The 26,429-nt window shown below is 38.9% G+C and overlaps 1 protein-coding gene and 1 pseudogene across 1 annotated transcript in view; both read left to right on the top strand.

Moving 5' to 3' along the window:
* Window positions 1-17,445, top strand: part of MCU (mitochondrial calcium uniporter) — a 216,723-nt gene extending 199,278 nt beyond the window's left edge. The window contains exons 7-8 of the mRNA XM_065894688.1: window positions 15,273-15,389; window positions 16,756-17,445. Of these exons, the coding sequence (XP_065750760.1) occupies window positions 15,273-15,389; window positions 16,756-16,833 (195 nt within the window). The 3' untranslated portion in view covers window positions 16,834-17,445. The remainder of the gene's footprint in view (window positions 1-15,272; window positions 15,390-16,755) is intronic.
* A 3,402-nt stretch (window positions 17,446-20,847) lies between these two features.
* LOC136136046 (mirror-image polydactyly gene 1 protein-like) lies at window positions 20,848-23,821 on the top strand (annotated as a pseudogene).
* The last annotated feature ends 2,608 nt before the right edge of the window (window positions 23,822-26,429 follow it).

Raw genomic sequence — 26,429 nt, 5'->3', positions numbered from 1 at the left:
TAGAAAGCCCAGAGATAAACCCACGCACATATGGACACCTTATCTTTGATAAAGGAGGCAGGAATGTACAGTGGAGAAAGGACAGCCTCTTCAATAAATGGTGCTGGGAAAACTGGACAGGTACATGTAAAAGTATGAGATTAGATCACTCCCTAACACCATACACAAAAATAAGCTCAAAATGGATTAAAGACCTAAATGTAAGGCCAGAAACTATCAAACTCTTAGAGGAAAACATAGGAAGAACACTCTATGACATAAATCACAGCAAGATCCTTTCTGACCCACCTCCTAGAGTAATGGAAATAAAAACAAAAATAAACAAATGGGACCTAATGAAACTTCAAAGCTTCTGCACAGCAAAGGAAACCATAATCAAGACCAAAAGACAACCCTCAGAATGGGAGAAAACATTTGCAAATGAAGCAACTGACAAAGGATTAATCTCCAAAATTTACAAGCAGCTCATGCAGCTCAATAACAAAAAAACAAACAACCCCATCCAAAAATGGGCAGAAGACCTAAACAGACATTTCTCCAAAGAAGATATACAGAATGCCAACAAACACATGAAAGAATGCTCAACATCATTAATCATTAGAGAAATGCAAATCAAAACTACAATGAGATATTATCTCACACCAGTCAGAATGGCCATCATCAAAAAATCTAGAAACAATAAATGCTGGAGAGGGTGTGGAGAAAAGGGGACACTCTTGCACTGCTGGTGGGAATGTGAATTGGTTCAGCCACTATGGAGAACAGTATGGAGGTTCCTTAAAAAACTACAAATAGAATTACCATATGACCCAGCAATCCCACTACTGGGCATATACCCTGAGAAAACCAAAATTCAAAAAGAGTCATGTACCAAAATGTTCATTGCAGCTCTATTTACAATAGCCCGGAGATGGAAAGAACCTAAGCGCCCATCATCGGACGAATGGATAAAGAAGATGTGGCACATATACACAATGGAATATTACTCAGCCTTAAAAAGAAATGAAATTGAGTTATTTGTAATGAGATGGATAGACCTAGAGTCTGTCATACAGAGTGAAGTAAGTCAGAAAGAAAAAGACAAATACCGTATGCTAACACATATATATGGAATTTAAGGGAAAAAAATGTCATGAGGAACCTAGGGGTAAGACAGGAATAAAGACGCAGACCTACTGGAGAACGGACTTGAGGATATGGGGAGGGGGAAGGGTGAGTTTTGACAGGGCGAGAGAGAGTCATGGACATATACACACTAACAAACGTGGTAAGGTAGATAGCTAGGGGGAAGCAGCCACAAGGCACAGGGATATTAGCTCGGGGCTTTGGGACAGCCTGGAGGGGTGGGATGGGGAGAGTGGGAGGGGGGGAGACGCAAGAGGGAAGACACATGGGAGCATATGTATATGTATGGCTGATTCACTTTGTTGTGGAGCAGAAGCTAGCACACTATTGTGGAGCAATTGTACCCCAATAAAGATGTTAAAAAAAAAAAAAAAAAGAATTGCCATTCAGCAAAGTTACTTCCGCAGGCATGTGAACCACCATTCAGCCCCCTAGCCCAGGAGTTTTCTACAAAGGGGAGGTCACCCTCAAGGGTGTGAAAATTGGTTCCGGGGGAGTAAAACATTTTAGATATTACAACAGATACACAGTATATTTGTGGTGTTAAAACTTCTTTGAGGGACTTCCCTGGTGGTCCAGTGGGTAAGACTACACGCTACCAATGCAGGGGGCCCGTGTTCGATCCCTGGTGGGGGAACTAGATCCTACATGCATGCTGCAACTAAAAAGCCCGCATGCCGCAACAAAGATCCCACGTGCTGCAGCTAAGACCTGGCACAACCTAAATAAATAAATAAATACTTAAATATTTTTTTTAAAAAAACTTCTTTGGGGAGGAGGGGCAATTAAGGAAAATATATCTAAAAAGGCAACTTAAGGGAACAATGATGAATAAAGGTTAAGAAACACTGACCTAGCCTTTAATACCCTTTGTCATCTCAATTCCAACATCCAGCATTTATATTCTACTCCAGCAAACTACTTCAGTGGCCATTCAGGACTTACTTAGAATAAAAATTAGCATGCCTAATAATTTAGTATGCCTAAACCTTTAGGCTCCTGACATCTCTCAACTTTTTTCCTTCCTTCCTCGTGTGTTGCTTCCTTTTCTGTCGAAATTAGACCATATTGTCATTCTGTTCAATCTCTGCTCCATTGTCTTTCCACCATATATACTCTATAAACTCCTAATCTTGGATAAATTTAGCCATTTATCCTATATCCAGGTTACTGAACATTGCTAGAGAAAAATCATGTAATAGTGTGGATTGGACCACTGCTTGTGTTTCTAATTAGATTTTATTCCCCCATAACCCTCTCATTAGTTATTCTAAGACTTCACATCAGGCTCCTCATCCCACATTTAACTTTGCCTCCTACCTCTCCTGGAAAATTGAGCTTAACAGATACAAGCTTGCAAATTCCTAAACCCTGTGAGTTTAATAGTATCCATACCTACTTTCACACTATTTCCTTAAATTCAAGTAAGAGGTGGCATTTTCCTGCTCAGGGCTAGCTCTTCCACCTGTTCTTAATCCCATTACCCCCTTCCAGAATCTTATGCCAGTATATTTTTTGTGTTCCCTGTGTTATCAAACTCTCCCTCTCTGACTCTCTTTCCTTCATAACCAAGCTCTATGTGTATCTCTTCTCACTTATTATCAAATTACCAAATTTCTAGAAGAGAGTCTAACATGTAGTTGCTTAGTAAATGCTTGTTGCCCAAAAGAGGAAGCATAGACTATATCTGAATAAATTGAATTAGTGTGTACATTTACATCCTCAGCAAAGATAGGTAAGTGGCCTAGTAATAGCAACTTAGATGAAACCTAGAGGGCTTTCTCTCAAGTTTTTAATCCAACAGTTATCCCTTAGGTCAGTATTACTTGATTCAGACCACGATTCTATCCATTTTTTAAAAGCTTCCACAGTCCCTTCAACCACTATTTGTTCATTATCTGTCATCATCAATAATTAAATATTTACTTCTGTTTCTAGTTATGGCATCCTAGGTAATCAGAACAATGCTCCCACTAGGAAATGTTAAAATAGTTAGACAAAACATAAAACACATCTGCCTGTAGACTCTAGAGAGCTAACAAGATAGCAAAAATTACCAGGCAAGAACCAGAAGAAGAGAAGTCCCAGGAAGGTGAAGCTGGGGTTTAGATGTGCTTTTTCCTCTGGGGATTTGTATTGATTAAAGAGGGTAAGGCTGAGAGGCCAAGAAGCTGAGCTATACTTGATAAACTAGAAAGACCAAAGCCATAGAGATTCATGTCCAGGGATTGCTAAAGTAGGTTGAAACATTTTTGCTTTGGTTTGGAATTTTAAAGGCCACTACTGTAGAACAGAAGAACATGTTGTAGGCTCTCTCAGAGACTGTAGCTCATCTTTCGATCATCCCAATCTTGTAAATTGGATTGAGGTAGTCCTAGAATGCTGGTGATCCCAGAGTGCTGATATCACTGGTTCCAGGCCAAAGAAAACATTAATCATCCCTGGGAGGAGATAACATTATCCTAAACCTTACATTATTTCTACAAATAATTTTGCAAATACAAAGTTAGTCATACAATAAAAAATAAGCAGACACATAGGAAAACACCTACAGAAACAGTAGACATTTGAAACAGACACAGATAGGAGATCTAGTTACTGGATTTATCAGACATAGCCTTTAAAATAATTATACTTGCTAGATTCATGGAGATAAAAGGTAAGGTTGAGAGTATTGGCAGATAACTTGATTTTTTAAAAAACAAATGAAAATTTTAGAAATAAAATTTAATGGATGGATTTAACTGCAGATTAGACAGAAGAGAGATAGATTGACCTGGAAATAAATCAGAAGAAACCATTCAAAATAAAGTATGGAAAGACAGAAAGAAGTAAAATATAGGAGAGGGTGAGAGATACAGAGGATAGAGTGAAAAGGCCTAATATATTTTTAATTTTATTAGCATCTCAGAAGGAGAGGAGGGAGAGAATGGGAAGAAACAATATTTGCAGAGATGGTGGCTGAGAATTTTCCAAAATGATGAAAGACATTAATTTATAGATTTAAGAATTCCATCAAATACAACCAGTATAAAGGAAAAGAAATCCACATCTAGACACATCAATAGTAAAACTGCAAAAGACAAAGAAGAAACTTAAAAGTAGCCAAAGAAGAAGAAGAAAGGCTTGCCTTCAAAGGAGTCACTGTTAGATAGCTGACTTCTCAACAGCAGAAATGAAAGCCAGAAGGTAATGGAATGGTACCTTCGATGTGTTGAAAGAAAATAACTGTCAACTTAGAACTCTATACTCAGAAAAAATATCCTTCCAAAATAAAGGTGAAATAAAGATGCTTCCAGACAAACGAATAGAGAACTTGTCACCAGTAGATCTGTACAAAAGGAAATACTAGAGAGTGTTCTTTGTGCAGAAAGATTATCACAAGTGGAAAGTAAAAAAAAAGCAGGAAGGAATGAAGAGCAATGAAAATGGTAAATCTGTGAGTGAATCTAAATGAATACTAAATGTATAAAATAATTATAATAAACTCTTATGGAATTTAAAATACAGAAAAAAATAAAACATATGACAATAGCATATACATCTGGAGCAGGTAAGTGAACTTGAAATGTTCTAATGTTCCTTCATTGTCTGGGAAGAGGGTAAAAGTACCACTTCCATTCAACTTTGAATGAGAAGTCCTAGCCAGTACAGAAGGCAAGAAGAAGATACAGAGGATGAAAATATTGGAAAGAAAAACAACTGGCATGATTCATAGATTTTGTACGTAGAAAAATTTTAAAAGCATATATAGATAATTAGTTAGAATTCATAAGTGAGTTTTATAAGTTTACTAGATACAAGGTCAATATGTATAAATGAATTGCATATCTATTTGCCAGCCACAAATAGTTAGAAAATGAAACTTTTTAAGAGATGCAACTCAAAATGACTTTTAAAAATAAATCATGCAAGAGATAGCTTCAAGAAGGCAGAGGAGTAAGTCGTAGAGATCACCTTCTCAGCTTCAAGAAGGCAGAGAAGTAAGATGTAGAGATCACCTTCCTCCCCACAAATACATCAAAAATACATCTACATGAGGAACAGCTCCTACAGAACACCTACTGAATGCTGGCAGAAGACCTCAGACCTCCCAAAAGGCAAAAAACTCCCCATGTACATGGGTAGGGCAAAAGAAAAAAGAAAAAAAAGAGACAGAATAGGGATGGGACCTGCACCTCTGGGAGGGAGCTGTGAAGGAGGAAAAGTTTCCACACACGGGGAAGCCCCTTCACTGGTGGAGATGGCGAGTGGGCAGGGGAGAAGCTTCAGAGCCATGGAGGAGAGCGCAGCAACAGGGGTGCACAGGGCATAGCAGAGAGATTCCCACACAGAGGATCGCTGACAGCCAGCACTCACCAGCCTGAGAGGCTTTGCTCACCCACCGGGGCAGGTGGGGTCTGAGAGCTGAGGCTCGGGCTTCGGAGGTCAGATCCCAGGGAGAGGACTGGGGTTGGCTGTGTGAACACAGCCTGAAGGGAGCTAGTGTGCCATAGCTTCCTGGAAGGAGTCCGGGAAAAAGTCTGGAACTGCCTAAGAGGCGAGAGACCATTGTTTTGGGGTGCGCGAGGAGAGGGGATTCAGAGCACCACCTAAACGAGCTCCAGGGACAGGTGCGAGCCACAGCTATCAGTGCAGACCCCAGAGATGGGCATGAAATGCTAAGGCTGCTGCTGCAGCCACCAAGAAGCCTGTGTGCAAGCACAGGTCACTATCCACACCTCCCCTCCCGGGAGCCTTTGCAGCCCGCCACTGCCAGGGTCCCGTGATCCAGGGACAACTTCCCAGGGAGAACACACGTTGTGCCTCAGACTGTTGCAACGTCACGCTGGCCTCTGCCGCTACAGGCTCACCCCGCATTCCTTTCCCCTCCCTCCCCCTGGCCTGAGTGAGCCAGAGCCCCCTAATCAGCTGCTACTTTAACCCTGTCCTATCTGGGCGGGGAACAGATGCCCTTAGGTGACCTACACGGAGGCGGGGCCAAAGCTAAACCCCAGGAGCTGTGCCAACAAAGAAGAGAAGGGAAATCTCTCCATGCAGCCTCAGGAACGGAGGATTAAATCTCCACAATCAACTTGATGTACCCTGAATCTGTGGAATACCTGAATAGACAACGAATCATCCCAAAATTGAGGCAGTGGACTTCAGGAGCAACTGTAGACTTGGAGTTTCCTTTCTACATCTAATTTGTTTCTGGTTTTATGTTTATCTTAGTTTAGTATTTAGAGCTTATTATCATTGGTAGATTTGTTTATGATTTGCTTGCTCTCTTCCTTTTTTTTTAATATATATATATTTTTCCTTTTTCTCCTTTTGTGGACGTGTGTGTGTATGCTTCTTTGTGTGATTTTGTCTGTATAGCTTTGCTTTTACCATTTGTCCTAGGGTTATATCTGTCCATTTTTGTGTGTTTCTTTTTTTGTTTTCATTTTTAGTATAGTTTTCAGCGCTTGTTATCATTGGTGGATTTGTTTTTAGGTTTGATTGCTCTCTTCTTTCTTTTTTAATGTTTTTTTAATGTTTAATAATATATTTTTTATGTTTATAACTTTAAAATTTTATTTTCATTTAATTTAATTTAATTTTAGTTTAGTTTAGTTTTCTTTCTTTCTTTCTTTCTTTCTTTTTCTCCCTTTTCCTCTGAGCCGTGTGGCTGACAGGGTCTTGGTGCTCCGGCCGGGAGTCAGGCCTGAGCCTCTGAGGTGGGAGAGCCGAGTTCAGGACATTGGTCCACCAGAGACATCCAGGTCCCACATAATATCAAACGGCGAAAGCTCTCTTAGAGATCTCCATCTCAACACAAAGACCCAGCTCAACTCAACGACCAGAAAGATACAGTGCTGGGCACCCTATGCCAAACAACTAGCAAGACAGGAACACAACCCCACCCATTACCAGAGAGGCTGCCTAAAATCATAATAAGGTCACAGACACCCCAAAACACACCACCAGACATGGTCCTGCCCACCAGAAAGACAAGATCCAGCCTCACCCAGCAGAACACAGGCACCAGTCCCCTCCACCAGGAAGCCTACACGACCCACTAAACCAACCTTAGCCACTGGGGGAAGATACCAAAAACAACAGGAACTATGAACCTGCAGCCTGCAAAAAGGAGACCCCCAAACACAGTAAGTGAAGCAAAATGAGAAGACAGAGAAATACACAGCAGATGAAAGAGCAAGGTAAAAACCCACCAGACCAAACAAATGAAAAGGAAATAGGCAGTCTACCTGAAAAAGAATGCAGAGTAATGATAGTAAAGATGATCCAAAATCTTGGAAATAGAATGGAGAAAATACAAGAAATGTTTAACAAGGACCTAGAAGAACTAAAGAGCAAACAAACAATGATGAACAACATAATAAATGAAATTAAAAATTCTCTAGAAGTAATCAATAGCATAATAACTGAGGCAGAAGAACAGATAAGTGATCTGGAAGATAAAATAGTGGAAATAACTACCACAGAGCAGAATAAAGAAAAAAGAATGAAAAAAATTGAGGACAGTCTCAGAGACCTCTGAGACAACATTAAACGCACCAATGTTCGAACTATAGGGGTCCCAGAAGAAGAAGAGTAAAAAAAAGGGACTGAGAAAATATTTGAAGAGATTATAGTTGAAAACTACCCTAATATGGGAAAGGAAATAGTCAGTCAAGCCCAGGAAGCACAGAGAGTCCCATACAGGATAAATCCAAGGAGAAACATGCCAAGACACATATTAATCAAACTATCAAAAATTAAAGAAAAAATATTAAAAGCAGCAAGGGAAAAACAACAAATAACATACAAGGGAATCCCCATAAGGTTAACATCTGATTTTTCAGCAGAAACTCTGCAAGCCAGAAGGGAGTGACAGGACATATTTAAAGTGAAGAAAGGGAAAAACCTACAACCAAGATTACTCTACCCAGCAAGGATGTCCTATTCAGATTTGACAGAGAAATTAAAACCTTTACAGACAAGCAAAAACAAAGAGAATTCAGCACCACCAAACCACCTTTCCAACAAATGCTAAAGGAACTTCTCTAGGCAGGAAACACAAGAGAAGGAAAAGACCTGCAATAACAAACCCAAAACAATTAAGAAAATGGTAATACGAACACACATATTGATAACTACCTTAAATGTAAATGGATTAAATGCTGCAACCAAACGACATAGACTGGCTGAATGGATACAAAAACAATACCCATATATATGCTGTCCACAAGAGACCCACTTCAGACCTAGGGGCACATACAGACTGAAAGTGAGGGGATGGAAAAAGATATTCCATGCAAATGGAAATCAGAAGAAAGCTGAAGTAGCAATTCTCATATCAAACAAAATAGAATAAAATAAAGACTATTACAGGGACAAAGAAGGACACTACATAATGATCAAGGGATCAATCCAAGAAGAAGATATAACAATTGTAAATATTTATGCACCCAGCATAGGAGCACCTCAATACATAAGGCAAATGCTACCAGCCATAAAAGGGGAAATCGACAGTAACACAATCATAGTAGGGGACTTTAACACCGCACTTTCACCAATGGACAGATCATCCAAAATGAAAATAAATAAGTAAACACAAGCTTTAAATGATACGTTAAACAAGATGGACTTAATTGATATTTATAGGACATTCCATCCAAAAACAACAGAATATACTCAATTCTCAAGTGCTCATGGAACATTCTCCAGTATAGATCATAACTTTGGTCACAAAACAAGCCTCTGTAAATTTAAGAAAATTGAAATCATATCAAGTATCTTTTCCAACTAAAATGCTATGAAGCTAGATATCAATTACAGGAAAAAAATCTGTGAAAAATACAAACACATGGAGGCTAAACAGTACACTACTAAATAACTAAGAGATCACTGAAGAAATCAAAGAGGAAATTAAAAAATACCTAGAAACAAATGACAATGAAAACATGACGACCCAAAACCTATGGGATGCAGCTAAAGCAGTTCTAAGAGGGAAGTATATAGCAATACAATCCTACCTCAAGAAACAAGAAACATCTCAAATAAACAATCTAACCTTACACCTAAAGCAATTAGAAAAAGAAGAACAATTAGACACCAAAGTTAGCAGAAGGAAAGAAACCATAAAGATCAGATCAAAAATAAATAAAAAAGAAATGAAGAAAACAATAGCTAAGATCAATAAAACTAAAAGCTCGTTCTTTGAGAAGATAAACAAAATTGATAAACCACCAGCCAGACTCATCAAGAAAAAAAGGGAGAAGACTCAAATCAACAGAATTAGAAATGAAAAAGGAGAAGTAACAACTGACACTGCAGAAATACAAAGGATCATGAGAGATTACTACAAGCAACTCTATGCCAATGAAATGGACAACCTGGAAGAAATGGACAAATTCTTAGAAATGCACAACCTTCTGAGACTGAACCAGGAAGAAATAGAAAATATAAACAGACCAATCACAAGCACTGAAATTGAAATTGTGATTAAAAATCTTCCAACAAACAAAAGCCCAGGACCAGATGGCTTCACAGGCGAATTCTATCAAACATTTAGAGAAGAGGTAACACCTATCCTTCTCAAACTCTTCCAAAATACAGCAGAAGGAGGAACACTCCCAAACTCCCTCTACAAGGCCACGATCACCCTCATACCAAAACCAGACAAAAGTGTCACAAAAAATGAAAACTACAGACTAATATCACTGATGAACATAGATGCAAATATCCTCAACAAAATACTAGCAAACAGAATCCAACAGCACATTAAAAGGATCATACACCATGATCCAGTGGGTTTATCCAAGGAATGCAAGGATTATTCAATATACGCAAATCAATAAATGTGATAAACCGTATTAACAAATTGTAGGAGAAAAACCATATGATCATCTCAATAGATGCAGAAGAAGCTTTCAACAAAATTCAACACCCATTTATAAAAACTCTCCAGAACATAGGCATAGAGGGAACTTACATCAACATAGTAAAGACCATATATGACAAACCCACAATCAACATCGTTCTCAATGGTGAAAAACTGAAACCATTTCCACTAAGATCAGGAACAAGACAAGGTTGCCCACCCTCACCACTGTTATTCAACATAGTTTTGGACGTCTTAGCCACAGCAATCAGAGAAGAAAAAGAAATAAAAGGAATCCGAATCGGAAAAGACGTAAAACTGTCATGTTTGCAGATGACATGATACTATACCTAGAGCATCCAAAAGATGCTACCAGAAAACTATTAGAGCTAATCAATGAATGTGGTAAAGTAGCAGGATATAAAATTAATGCACGGAACACTCTTGCATTCCTATACACGAATGATGAAAAATCTGAAAGAGAAATTAAGGAAACACTCCCATTTACCATTGCAACATAAAGAATAAAATACCTAAGAATAACCTACCTAAGGAGACAAAAGACCTATATGCAGGAAATTATAAGACACTGATGAAAGAAATTAAAGTTGATACAAACAGATGGAGAGATATACAATGTTCTTGGATTAGAAGAATCAACATTGTGAAAATGACTATACTACCCAAAGCAATCTACGGATTCAGTGCAATCCCTATCCAACTACCAAAGGCATTTTTCACAGAACTAGAACAAAAAATTTCACAATTTGTATGGAAACACAAAAGACTCCGAATAGCCAAAGCAATGTTGAGAAAGAAAAACAGAGCTGGAGGAATCAGGCTCCCTGACTTCAGACTACACTACAAAGCTACAGTAATGAAGACAGTATGGTACTGGCACAAAAACAGAAATATAGATCAGTGGAACAGGATAGAGAGCCCAGAGATAAACCCACACACATATGGTCACCTTATATTTGATAAAGGAGGGGAAAATATACAATGGAGAGAAGATTGCCTCTTCAATAAGTGGTGCTGGGAAAACTGGACAGCTACATGTAAAAGAATGAAATTAGAACACTTCTTAACACCATACACAAAAATAAACTCAAAATGGATTAAAGAACTAAATGTAAGGCCAGACACTATAAAACTCTTAGAGGAAAACGTAGGCACAACACTCTATGACATACATCACAGCAAGATCCTTTTTGACCCACCTCCTAGAGAAATGGAAATAAAAACAAAAATAAACAAATGGAACCTAATGAAACTTAAAGGCTTTTGCACAGCAAAGGAAACCATAAACAAGCCCAAAAGACAACCCTCAGAATGGGAGAAAATATTTGCAAATGCAGCAACTGACAAAGGATTAATCTCCAAAATTTACAAGCAGCTCATGCAGCTCAATATCAAAAAAACAAACAACTCAATCCAAAAATGGGCAGTTGACCTAAATAGACATTTCTCCAGAGAAGATATACAGATTGCCAACAAACACATGGATGGATGCTCAACATTGCTAATCATTAGAGAAATGCAAACCAAAACTACAATGAGGTATCACCTCACACCAGTCAGAATGGCCATCATGAAAAAATCTACAAACAATAAATGCTGGTGGGAATGTAAATTGATACAGCCACTATGGAGAACAGTATGGAGGTTCCTTAAAGAACTAAAAATAGAACTACCATATGACCCAGCAATCCCACTACTGGGCATATACCCTGAGAAAACCACAATTCAAAAAGAGTCATGTACCACAATGTTCATTGCAGCTCTAATTACAATATCCAGGACATGGAAGCAATCTAACTGTCCATCAACAGATGAATGGATAAAGAAGATGTGGCCCATATATACAATGGAATATTAGTCAGCCATAAAAAGAAACGAAATTGAGTTATTTGTAATGAGGTGGATGGACCTAGAGACTGTCGTACAGAGTGAAGTAAGTCAGAAAGAGGAAAATGCCGTATGATAACACATATGTATTGAATCTAAAAAAAAATGGTTCTGAAGAACTTAGTGGCAGGACAGGAATAAAGACGCTGACCTAGAGAATGGACTTTAGGACACGGGGAAGGGGAAACTGGGATGAAGTGAGAGAGTGGCATGGACATATGTACACTACCAAATGTAAAATAGCTAGTGGGAAGCAGCCACATAGCACAGGGAGATCAGGTCAGTGCTTTGTGTCCACCGAGAGGGGAGGAATAGGGAGGGTGGGAGGGAGATGTAAGAGGGAAGACATATGGGGATATATGTTTATGTATAGCTGATTCACTTTGTTATAAAGCAGAAACTAACACACCGTTGTAAAGCAATTATACTCCAATAAAGATGTTAAAAAATAAATAAGTAACCAAATAAATAAATCATGCAAAAGATGTACAAGACCTATATGTAGAGAAACATAAAATTATAGGAGAGTTAATGAATGTAATGATATAGCATGTTCATGGACTAGAAAAGTAAATAGTGCAAAAATGTTGGTTTTATCCACACTGATCTATTAGATTCAGTGCAGTCCCAGTCAGAATCCCAACAGATTTGGAGTTGGGGGAAGATATTTTAATAAACTGATTCTAAAATGTATATTGAAATACAGAGGACTAAGAAAAGTAATAAACACTTGAAGAAAAACTAGGTAAGAGGATTTACTCTCAGATATGAAGACTGCAGCTTTAGTTACAATACTGCAGTGACTAAGACAGTGACACAGGGATGGACAAATAGTCCAGTGGAATAGAAGAGAGAAGTAGAAATAGACCTAGTATAAATGAACTTTTGATTTTAAAAAAATGGCACTGCAGGGAAAAAGTTTTTTGATAAATGGTGCTAGGACAATTGAATATCCATATAGAAAAAAAGAAATGACCCCATCCTTACACTATAAACAAAAATTAATTCCAGACAGATTGTTGATCTAAATATAAAAGGTAACACGATGAAGCTCCTGGAAGATAATATAGAATATCTTAATTACTGTGGAATAGGGAATGACTTTTTACACAGAATGAAAAATGTTAACCATAAAGAATAGGAATGATAAATTAGGCTATATTAACATTAAGGACATCTGTTTATTAAAGAGCACCATGAAGAGGGAGAGTGGGCTGGGAGGAGATGTTTCCAGTATGTATATCCAACAAAGGATCCATATCCATAATATATTAACAAATCCTACAAATCAGTAAGAAAAAGACACACAATCCAGTAGGAAAAAAATGGCAAGAGGTTTGTACAGGCACTTCTAAAAGAGGATATGCAAATGGCCAATAATATAAAAGAGGATATGAAAAGGCCTCTCAGCCTCATGAGTGATCAGGAAAATGCTATATCTCTTCAAGAGAAATAAAAACGTGTCCACACAAAAATTTGTACACAAATGTTCATAGCAAGATTATTCATAATAGCCAACAAGTGGAAAAAACCCAAATGTCTATCAATTGACAAATAGATAAATAAAATGTAGCACAGTGGTCCCCAACCTTTTTGGCACCAGGGACCGGTTTTGTGGAAGGTGATTTTTCCCTGGGGGAGGGGATGGCAGGGGATGGTTCAGGCGGTAATGCGAGTGATGGGGAGCGGCAGATGAAGCTTTGCTGGCTCGCCCACTGCTCACCTCCTGCTGTGCGGCCCAGTTCCTAACAGGCCGCGGACCGCTACCAGTCCACAGCCGGGAGGTTGGGGACCCCTGATGTAGCATATTCCATTTAATGAAATATTATTTGTCAATAAAAAGAAATAATGTACTGATACATGCTACAAATAGATGAGCCTTGAAAGAAGCCAGACACAAAAGGCTTTTTTATGATTCCACTTGTGAAATATCCAGAAAAGGCAAATCTATAGAGACAGAAAGGCTAGTAGTTAACTTAGAACTGGAAGTATGGAGGGAAATAGGAAGTGATGTTAAAGGGTATGGGGTTTCTTTGGGGGATGATGAAAATATTCTAAAAATTATTGTAGTAATGGTTGTACAATTCTGACTATGCTAAAAAGCATTGACTATTATACTTTAAATGGGTAAATTGTATGGTATCGCAAGTAAAGTTGTTTTTAAAATGTAGTAATATAAATTAGGAGTTTGGGATTAACATATACAAACTATATAAAATAGATAACCAACAAGGACCTATAGTATAGCACAGGGAACTATACTCAATATTTTGTAATAACCTGTAAGGGAACAGAACCTGAGGTAGTATTTCTGCCTAACTCGTTTTTTAACTGACAATACCAAGTATTGGCAAGTAGGTGAAGTGATGGCAACTCATGTCCTGCTTATGGGAGTATAACTGGTACAACCATTTTGATATCGCTCCTTAAATTTGAACACAAGCATACGCTATGGTCCAGAATTTCCATTCATAGGTTTATACCCAACAGAAGATAAGTCCAGAGATGATCTTGACAGCATTATTTACAACAGCTAAAACCTAGAAACAACCCAAAAATCTATCAGTAGTACAACAGATAAATTAATTGTGATGTAGCCACACAATAGAATATAACATATCAGTGGAAATGAACAGACTACAGCTACATGCAAAAGATGAATATCACAAACATGATATTGAGTGAAAGTAGCCATACACAATGCATACTATCTGACTCCATTTTTATAAATTTCAAAAAACAGGTAAAACTCAGCTGTAGAGCTCAGGGGAATGTATGCTTAAGTAAGAAAGCTGTAAAGAGAGCAGGAAAACAGTTACCATAAAAGTCAAGATAGTGATTACTTTGGTGGGGAAGGAGGGGTTAGTAATTGGAAAGGGGCAGGAAGGGGGCTTGTGAGTTACTGGTGGTATTCTATTTTCTCTGTCTGGTGATGATTAACATTTATTACGTGATGATGATTCTTTATGATGTACATTTTTTGTGTGTATACTCTTCTGTGTGTGTTGTGCAATAAAAAATGTTTAAGAAGGCTTCCCTGGTGGCGCAGTGGTTGAGAGTCCGCCTGCCGATGCAGGGGACACGGGTTTGTGCCCCGGTCCAGGAGGATCCCACATGCCATGGAGTGGCTGGGCCCGTGAGCCATGGCCGCTGAGCCTGCGCGTCCGGAGCCTGTGCTCCGCAGCGGGAGAGGCCACAACAGTGAGAGGCCCGCGTACCACAAAAACAAAACAAAAAAATGTTTAAGAAATAAATATTTAATACAGCACATGTCAGTAGTATATCTTTATATATGCTCATGTGTATTGAATCTAATCAACAGTAAATGCTTATTTTGTGAAGATAGTGTGCTAAGGAGTATAATTTAATTTCTTCTTTATTTTTGTAGGAATATGTTTATCCAGAAGCCAGAGACAGACAATACTTATTATTTTTCCATAAAGGAGCCAAAAAGTCACGTTTTGACCTAGAGAAATACAATCAACTCAAAGATGCAATTGCTCAGGTAAGTTTTACAAAAATTAAAGTAAATTCCAGCCTCATCTTGTATGGCATTATCATCATCGTCTACAGTCAAGTACTTAGATGGGTAAACTCTGAAAGAATGATCCAATCCTCTTCTTCCTATGTAAATTATTCCTCAGTTGATAAAAATGACTATTTTAGCATGGTCAACGCTCCAGAAAGTTTTATAACACAAGCAGATGAAAAGATAATGAGTCCTATCTATCCTTTTATCACTAGCATATTGAAATTTTTAAACCTATTTTTATATTTTTCATTTTGTTTCTTCAGAGAGGTCTGTTTTTACTTTTCTCTCTTTTTTTATTCTTTCTGCAATTGACCCAAAGATCTCTCACCTGAGATGTGTGGTAGCAATGGAGCCAAAATAAAATCCAGGTCAGAGAGAGACTACTAGAAATGTTTGCTAGGTACAGGTGAGAGATTATTGAGCTAGAAACGCTTTTTTTAAAGACTGATATCTTATTTTTCATAACAGCTACCTCTTTCATATTTCTGATTGTGCCTCCCCCTCACTCTGATATCTTTGATTTTGGTGAAGAAATCCTCATTTCTTTTCTCTGCAGTCTTTCATGACTTTAGAGACTTTTTTTAAAACCTCTGGAAGCTCTTCCATTCTCTTTAATGTTTAATTACTCTTCTCTGGACCTTCTCCGCCTTCTCTGTCCCTTTTTGGTGACGGGGTTGTGCTTTGAATAGGCTTAATTCATCTCCCTGCCTTGGCCTAAGTGAATTCTTACCTTCTGTCGCTCTGTGTGGTGGTTCTCAACTGGAGGGAGTGCGTCACAATCATCTCTGGAGCTATTAAAAATACAGGTGCTTCAGCCTCCCCCAAACCTATTAATCCAACTCCTCAGGGGTGAGGCCCAAACATGTGTGAGTTTTGAAAGTGCTGCAGTTGACTGCACAGGCCTGTTTTAAAAGTTCCTGATAAGTGAAAAACTTAAACAACTACTAGACAAATAACTAAAGTCTTGAGGAGCATAAATTGGAATTCTGGCTCCAGGCAAAAAGTTTGTAAAAGGGCTTCTCTCTGGAGAAATGCCATCAAGGTGCATCAGATGCTCCCACATTCTTGAGCCCCTGAGTCCTGCCCTGTTGATTGCACAGTCTTTTCTGGAGGCTCTGTTGATAGCTGAAACTGCCAGGACAGACTTCTGTTTCTGTCCTGCTATGTTGTCCTGTGCCTTTAACATTCTTTGCCTCTGAGGCACTCTTACTTTGAGAGTGATTGAGATGATTTCTCTGACTCATAGTGACGGAGGAAAGACAGTTTCCTCTTCTCAGGAGACAGTAATATCATTGAAAACTTGGCTAGCCAGTTTTCTCACCTTTTGTTTCTATTTTAGGCAGAAATGGACCTTAAGAGACTGAGAGACCCATTACAAGTACATCTGCCCCTCCGACAGATTGGTGAGGAAGATTGACCTGCAGAGAGCCTCTGAATCCCAGCAGAAAGAACACCTGTTTATAACTATGGCCTTTTTAATTAAAGCATTGCAGGTGGAAGCTGGGAGCCATGTCTGGGTAGAGGGTTTTTAACTTTAATTAAAAAACAAAAACAAAAAGATCTTAGGGAAGAAAGGAATGTTAAAATCTGACCATCAGGCTTTGTGGAATATAAGCTCAAAGGGCTTAGTGAATATTGTCTTAATCAAGAATCTCAGTTTCTGGATGAAAATGATGTATTATTATTATAGTTGAGAGAAAGTGATGCTAGGGGTGTTGTTTCTTGCATCTTCTTTTCAGGGTCAGCAAAATAGTAACACACCAGCACCCCACTCAGCTCTAAATTTTTTTTTAATTTAACTTTTCTTATTTTTGACATAGCAGTAAATAAATATACCAGAAAAGCAAACCCTCGAGATATGTGGGTGGCAAACAGAGTCTGAGCCCATGTCATTAGCATTTATTTTAGATTGGACACAGTCTCTGCAAAGTTACCAGGAATCGCTCCCGTTTGTGCCCCATTTCTGACCACCCACACCTGTTGGTACACTAATTTTATCCATATGATAATTGGAACCAACTTATGACTGTCTGATAATTGACCCTTTGGATTATCCCTTAATACCTTCTTAAATGTCTCAATATTCCAGTTCTCTAGATCACTGTCTAGAAATAATTGGCAACAATGCATGAGGTTTTTTTGTTTTGTTTTGTTTTTTGCTAATTAATCTTTAAGAGGAGGACAGATTTCCCTCCTTTATTTAACTATCCCATTGATACTCCCCTCTCCCTCCACAGCTAAAGCCAGAGGCGGAGTGTTCAGCTGTATTACCAAATCAGGAAGATGTAAGGTTTACAAAATGGCTAAAAATCATGGCTCTGTAGCCATTTCAGAACCAGAATAGTTTCACTGCTGTTAATCTGTTTGTGTGACAGCATTCCAGGCCACCCAGATGGCACTACCTTGTCTGGAGGCCTTGTTAATCTCGAAGGACACACACTCCCACACTGTTTGTGAGCCCTCCCACCTCCACCACTTCAGTAGTTGTAAATCAAGTGTGTGGATCTCAAAGGGTGCAATTTATCTTTGTACAGGAATACATTTCTATGGCTTCTTTCAGCCTACCCTCTTCACCCTATTTTTTCTTATCTTAAATTGAGAGAAAAAGGAGTTAATCTTATACTCTATCAAAATATTTTCTACCATATTTCCAGATGACATCACACTTGAAGAGTCAAAGGAATCTGTGTCTACTATCCTGCTTTTAACTACTGCGGGGGCAGGATGGAAAGGATGATGGGGCTTGCCGCACAGCTGATTGATTGGCTTTTTTCTTTCACATGATTGATCCCTCTTCATTGTGGCAAGGGGTTTCTTTCTCTTTTTCTTCCTCCTTTGGGATCATTGTGTATGAAGAGAAACACTTTAAACGACAAACCCAGACTGCAGGTGCCTTGCAGAGGTTGAAGGCCAGCCAGGATTGCTGCTGCTGCTCCAGCCACCACCCCTTCCACTGGCATGACGGAATGAAAGGATGCATGTCTCCACTTCTCATCCCTCCTCCCACTTCCTTCCCCACCCGCCCCCCTAGTCGTTCAACCCCCTTCCCTCATTTATTTCTGTTAAGTTGTGTGAATTATTTTTAAACCATTTATCCTGTTTGTATGCAGGGTTTTTAAGAAGAAACAGCACAGTGCAATGAGCAAATCCTTTCAGGGTGTGTGGGAGGCAAGGGGAGGGAGAACTTGGAGAAAAGTCCTTTAAACAGATAGCAAAATATTGAACATGTGTAAAATCCTGTATCATTTATGAAATATGTATAAAAAGCAATGTACCTTCTGGAACAATAAATACTTATTCAATTTTTGAACTATAGCATCTCATTCTTTAAAGCAAAACAACCAAGATCAGAAACAAAAACAAGCTTATTCTGATTCAAGGTGGAAAAGTTTTTACCTCTAAAATTAATTTTTATAAAAATACTATTTTGAAATTAAGTTTTGTTCCTGGAGCCTATATTTTTACAAGGCATTTCATGAATTCTTCCTGAACTTAAGATGGTCAATATTTTCCTAGTTTTCCAGAGCCACTAGAGGTTCGGTGACCTCTGCAACTGTGATAGAGCCAAGGACAGCACTGACACTAATATCCTTATCTCCTGATTAACAGGAAATATCTCCATTATATCAGATCATCAGATTGCCCAGTGTGGTCTCCTGGACTCCAGAAACTTGTTCAAGGATGAACTAAGATCAAATACTCATTATTTTAAGAGTTTGTATCAAATTTATAATGATCACCAAATGGGAAAATATAACATGCCACCTAGTCCATCGAAGGCATATCAAAAAGCATGTATTAAATGTCCGCATCAAGTGCAGTGTGAGATGTACTAAGAGCCTCCACAGCTATGGTCCTGCCTCTCCTGGCAGCTCACAGCAACCGAACACAAACATCCCTAAGATATGTAAGGTTTAAGAAGATAAGATTGAAAATATTAAGCCATTGTTTGCATTCAACAAATAATAACTACACCCATGCACCTATGGTCAACTATGACAAAGGAGGCAAGAATATACAATGGAGAAAAGAGTCTCTTCAATAAGTGGTGCTGGGAATACTGGACAGCTACATGTAAAAGAATGAAATTAGAACACTTCTTAGCACCATACACAAAAATAAACTCAAAATGGATGAAAGACCTAAATGTAAGGCCGGATACTATAAAGCTCTTAAAGGAAAACATAAGCAGAACACTCTTTGATGTAAATCACAGCAATATCTTTTTTGATCCACCTCCTAGAGTAACAAAAATAAATGAGACCTAATTAAGCTTGAAAGTTTTTGCACAACAAAGGAAACTATAAACAAAAGGAAAAGACAACCCACAGAGTGGGAGAAAATATTTGCAAAGCAACCAACAAGGGATTAATCTCCAAAATATACAAATAGCTCATGCAGCTCAATGTCAAAAAAACAAACAATCCTATCAAAAAATGGGCAGATTTAAATAGACATTTCTCCAAAGAAGACATACAGATGGCCAAAAAGCACATGAAAAGATGCTCAACATCACTAATGATTAGAGAAATGCATATCAAAACTACAATGAGGTATCACCTCACACCAGTCAGAATGGCCATCATCAAAAAACCTACAAACAATAAATGCTGGAGAAGGTGTGGAGAAAAGGGAACCCTCCTACACTGTTGGTGGGAATGTAAATTGTTACAACCATTATGGAGAACAAAACAATATGGAGGTTCCTTAAAAACTAAATATAGAACTACCATATGATCCAGCAGTCCTACTCCTAGGCATATATCTGGAGAAAACCATAATTTAAAAAGATACATGCACCCCAATGTTCATTGCAGCACTATTTACAATAGCCAAGACATGGAAGCAACCTAAATGTCCATCAACAGAGGAGAAGATGTGGTACATATATACAGTGGAATATTACTCAGCCATAAAAAAGAATGAAATAACACCATTTGCAGCAACATGGATGGACCTAGAGATTATCATACTAAGTGAAGTAAGTCAGACAGAGAAAGACAAATATCATATGATATCACTTATATGTGGAATCTAATAAAAAAGTGATACAAATGAACTTATTTACAAAACAGAAACAGACTCACAGATCTCAAAATCAAACTTATGGTTGCCAGAGGGGAAACGTGAGTAGAAGTGATAAATTAGGAGTTTGGGATTAACATATACACACTAATATATATATTATAGATAACTACTAAGGACCTACTGTATAGCACAGGGAACTCTACTCAATATTCTGTAATAACATATATGGGAAAAGAATCTGAAAAAGAATGGATCTATGTATATATATAACTATTCACTTTGCTGTACAGCTGAAACTAATACAACATTCTAAGTCAACTATATTCCAGTAAAAAAAAAAAATCTTTTTTAAGGCAAATAATAACTACATATTCCACAACATCCTCTTAGGCTCTGGTGAATAATGGAGAGTGTTAAATCCATTAGTGAGCATAGGTAATGCAGTTTCGCTAAGGAATCATAGACTTTTAGAGCTGGAGAAAGTAAAAGTGTTCTCAGAGTATGGTTCCTGGAACAGCAACTTACCTCTCCAGAAATGCAAGTTCTCTACTCCCTACTGAATCAAACTAGGAGTGGAACCAGCAATCTGTGTTCAGCAAGCACTCCTGGTGATTCTGATGCAAACCATTGACCTCATCAAACCATGGCTTTAAAGAGAAGGAAACTGAGGCATTGAGAGAGCATCTGTGTCATAACATCAGTGAATTCTATGATCAAACAACTAGACTGAGGATTGGTGAGTATGGTGACTATGGTAAATGGAAAGGATAGAGATCATGTCACATGTACGTACTATTGTATCTTGCCTCTGAGGGTGTAGTGGTAAGCACACAGTAGATGCTTACAAAAACAAATACAAATAAGTTGAATTTTTTAAATCTGTCTGGAAAGATTTCACGGAAATGTGGAACTTCTTAGATTTCGGAATTCAGTTTCACCAAAACTGTTAAGGGTTGTCTTTTTTTTTTTAATTTATTTAATTTATTTATTTTTGGCTGCATTAGGTCTTCGTTGCTCTGCGCGGGCTTTCTCTAGCTGCGGTAAGTGGAGGCTACTCTTCGTTGTGGTGCACAGGCTTCTCATTGCGGTGGCTTCTCTTGTTGTGGAGAACGGGCTCTAGGCCCACGGGCTGAGTAGTTGTGGCTCATGGGTTCTAGAGCGCAGGCTCAGTAATTGTGGCACACGAGCTTAGTTGCTCCGTGGCATGTGGGATCTTCCCGGACCAGGGCTCGAACCCATGCCCCCTGCATTGGCAGGTGGATTCTTAACCACTGAGCCACCAGGGAAACCCGGGTTGTCATTCATTTTTATCACTACCAACGACCTTTAGTTCGTTGCTCCCCAAATAAGTCCAAACTCCTTGTCTTCCAAAATGGACTATGTGGTTATTTCCTTAGGATAAATGTATAGGTTAATTTTAACAAGACCTACTGAATATAAAATGACCCACTTTATAAATATTCATTTATGTATGTTTTATAAATGCATCATCCACCGAGCAATCCTTCCACCTTGAAACTGCCCTCAGCTCTTGTGATGACTACTTCTCTGTAAATCTCTGACTACTTCTCAGCCTATTTTGCAGCATCCTCTTCCTCTGCCCACATCTTTATATTAGGCTTCTCCAAGGTTCCATCTTGGACCCCATTTTCCATGAATGATCTCATCCATTCTCCTCCCCCAATTTCAGTTACCATTTATATGCTGGTAGCTCTCTCAAATTGTTATCCTAGCTCAGATTTCTCCTGAAGAGTACATTGGTTAATCTGTCTCCTAACTGATCTATTTCCACCATTCCTGCCTGTGCATTAAATTTGTTCACTGTCACTGGAGTATTTTTGTTTTAATTTCTAATAGCACATACTTTAGAAAAATAGATGCCTACATCTCCCTGCGCACCTCCTTGCGCAGAGGAGCCCCAGGCGGGCAGGGAGGCTCCGAGTGAGCGTCGGTTGGTGGACGTGGTGCCTGCGCGTCGGGCCTGAGAAGCTCTGGGCGAGAGCGCAGAGTCGGCTCCTGGGGCAGTGCGGGGCGCATCTCAGGTCTCACACTTGTAAGTTTCGGCAAAGAATGCTGTGCTTCTTTAGGCACGCTGAGCCATGCCGTACAAAGCTTCAAATCTTGGCGCAAAAACCAGAGACCTTGCCAGAGCAAACAAGAAGTACAAATGGACGACTGGTCAAAAGGGCCTAGGTAAGTGGTGGTTGTTATTGTTCTTCCAACCAGCTATGAAAGAAACCTTCATTGCCTGTATTTTATAATCAACCAGTATATTTTAACACCAGGACAGTGCTGCATTAGTCCAGACATAACCCATAGTTATCTTGAACAAGAGACCACTGGGAGAAATAAAAGTACACAGCCAGATGAGCAACTGCCTGTGAATTCTAAGGGAAGCATGCAACAGAAATCCAATGAATTAGTTAATGAAGCTGTATATGAGGGCATAGAACTGCCAGAGCAGAGTTCAAGGAATTTTCAAGTCATCAGTCCTCATCTAGGTGATGAGAAAGCTCACTGTACCAGAGAAAAATCCAACATTATGGAACATAGAAATAATGATTTGCATTAGAAATGTATGATTCCTTGTCAAATTACTTCAGACTTAAAGAGGAGACAATAGCGTTGCTTCTAAAAGAATTGGACATTCTCAAAGCAAGCAATAAAAAGCTTCAAGAAGGGCTTCCCTGGTGGCGCAGTGGTTGAGAGTCCACCTGCCAATGCAGGGGACACAGGTTCATGCCCCAGTCTGGGAAGATCCCACATGCTGCAGAGCGGCTAGGCCCGTGAGCCATGGCCGCTGAGCCTGTGCGACCGGAGCCTGTGCTCCGCAACGGGAGAGAGCACAACAGTGAGAGGCCCACATACCGCAAAAAAAAAAAAAAAAAAAAAGCTTCAAGAAAAACTGACTAAAGAAGATAAAGAACAGAGAAAACTAAAGCTTAAACTGGAACTCTAAGAAAAAGCAACAGAAGCTCAAATTGCTGAAAAAACAGCAGCTCTGGTTGAAGAGGTGTATTTTGCAGAGGGAACGTGATGAAGCTATTATGTCTCGACTGCAGTTAGCCAATGAGGAGAGAGATGAAGCAACTGCACGAGCCAAGCATATGGAAATGTCTCTAAAACTGCTAGAAAATATTAACCCTGAAGAAAATGACATGACATTACAGGAATTACTGAACAGAATAAACAGTGCAGACACAGGGATAGCTATTCAGAAGAATGGAGCTATAACTGTGGATAGAATCTACAAGACCAAGGAATGTAAAAAGAGAATAACTGCAGAAGAAATGAATGCAGTGATTGAAGAACGGGATGCTGCTTTGTCTCAGGTGGAAATTTTTCTCCCTTTGGAACTAATAAGACCTCTGGATTAGCAGAATCTCAGTTTGCAGAGATGGGAAGCAAAAACCTTGCTATTGGACCACTACGGGTAATAATGAATGAAGCCACTCCCATTTCAATCCCTTGATTCCTGGACCCGTGAATATTGGCTGTGGATGAAAAAGTACCATATATTGGATTCTGGTTTAGAGCATATACACTGTCATGGAGAACCTTGTCCTAGCCCCACCAGGTATTGCCACATATCGGGCACTATAATCAAGTCTTCAAAAATCCATTCCACTGTTTTATCAAGCTAGCTGTGTCAGGATGATGCAGAACTTGGTAAGATCAGTGTTCATGAGCACGAGCCCATTGCCACACTCCATGTGCTATGAAGTGAGTTCCTTGATCAAAACAATGCTGTGTGGAATCTCATGGTGATATGTAAGGCATTCTATAAGTCCATGGATGGCTGTTTTTGCATAAGCATTGCATTCAGGGAAGCAAGTCCATATCCAGACAAAGTGTTTATTCCAGTAGGAAGAGTAAAGAGCAGTTTTAGTAAGAAGGTAGGAGAATGAAAATTTGTGATCCAAGAGCAGAGTTTCAGAGTTAAAGATTAAAGAGGACTAAGGACAAGATATATGGCTAGGGTTATTGTTTGAAGGTATATTTTATTGGAATAAATGAGTCAAGAAATTGTGAGGCTAGAGTGTTGTATGGGTGATTCTTGCTTTTGTCTAAAATATTGGCAAGAAAAATTTTTAATGTGGGAAAGTAACCTTTGTTGTCAAATCACAGTGGTACAGATGAGAAGGAAGTCATCCAAATCAGTGCTTTTCAAACTGTCTGTGGTGAAAACCGGTTTAAAAAAACGTTGTTCCAATGTGTTATGGGCCACTACTTTTATAACGTATAATAAAAAAGACTTATTAAAAAAAATAAAAAATAAATGTGAGAGAAGGGAAAAGACACCACACAAAGTGGTCAGGGAAACTCAGGATGTGAGACGTTCTATAGGACAAAAGACTGGGTTTCTTCACCAAGTAGCATGGGAGGTGGAGGGACTGTTATAGATTAAAAGAATTTAAGAGACCCAAGCACAAGCAATGTATAGCTCTTGTTTGTTTTGTTATAAATTTATTTTATTTATTTATTTATTTTTGGCTGCGTTGGGTCTTCGTTGTTGCACACGGGCTTCCTCTAGTTGCGGTGAACGGGGGGGCAACTCTTCGTTGCAGTGCACGGGCTTCTCACTGCGGTGGCTTCTCATTGCGGTGGCTTCTCTTGGTGCGCGGGCTCTAGTAGTTGTGGCTCACGGGCTCTAGAACGCAGTAGTTGTGGCGCACGGGCTGAGTTGCTCTGTGGCATGTGGGATCTTCCCGGACCAGGGATTGAACCGTGTCCCCTGCATTGGCAGGTGGATTCTTAACCACTGTGCCACCAGGGAAGCCCCTATAGCTCTTGTTTGAATCCTGACTCAAGCTAGCAATACAAAGAAATTTTTGAAACAACTGGGGAAATTTAAATATGGAATGAGTATTAGATGATATTAAGGAATTACTGCTACTTTCCATGGGTGTAATAATGACAATACGATTATATAAAAAAGAAAGGCCATTTGTTAGAAATGCATACTGCTGTATAAATGAAATAAGATTGACAAAATGTTAACTATTATGGCAGCTGGGTACTATTTATTGTTTTTTCTACTTTGTATATATTTGAAATTTTTCATCATAAAAAATGAAAATGAAACGGCCGGTCAACTAAAAAGAAAAAATAGGAATAAGAAAAATATCCTACCATCCTGGGAAGACTTGTTTACAGAACCAAAGGACTATCTGGTAAAAGTCCTTGACTCTAGCAATCAATCCTGGCAGCAAATCTGGGTTTATCTCATGCACACGTCCTCTGTTTCTCTGCAACACATATGAAGCAGTCAGATGGCTTCTCAGGGACAGGAAATTGCAGGGTTTTGTTATTTCTGTTAAGACCATTGCCACTTAGCAGCACTACCCTGTAATGAAACAGTTCCTCAGTTAAGACCATTGCCACGTAGCAGCACTACCCTGCAACGAAACAGTTCCTCAGTCCCAGAGTCATCCATTGCTGCCATCAGATTGCAACTTAATAAGCTAATAATGATCAAGTTGCCTGTGTCCCACTAGCATTAGTGATAAAGTAGCTGAGTACAAGTTAAATCAATGGAAACCCCTTGCTAGACTGTAAAGTCTGCTCGTGGGAACCTCTTTTACCTTAATCACTGTCAAATACCCATGACCAGCATGTTACCTGGCCCTTAGTAAGCATTACTGTTTAACTGAACCGAAACCCTAGAGGAAAGGGGCCACAGTAATTTGAATGCTACTTAGTGTAATAAGAAAATGTGCTAAAAGATTATGAAGACAAATTTAGGGACTACTTCCTAAATGACAATAATATTTCTTTCCCAGGCACTAGAAGTTCTGTTATTAGGAAAAGAAGCATAGATGAAGAAAGTTTAGAAATAATAGAAGCCCAAAGCATCATGTCAAGGTAAGATTAGGAGAGAAAAATTTTGGTTTCACGTGGATCCTTGTTTAATATCATATTTAAAAACAACAAACAAAAACCTATTCTCTACCCTTCTTTTTATCCTTCCCCTTATCTTCAGTA

This window comes from Phocoena phocoena, chromosome 16 (assembly GCF_963924675.1).
Source record: "Phocoena phocoena chromosome 16, mPhoPho1.1, whole genome shotgun sequence".
NCBI classification, from domain to species: domain Eukaryota; kingdom Metazoa; phylum Chordata; class Mammalia; order Artiodactyla; family Phocoenidae; genus Phocoena; species Phocoena phocoena.
The sequence above is the reverse complement of the archived record's forward strand: the minus strand, read 5'-3'. Positions and strand labels throughout refer to the sequence as shown.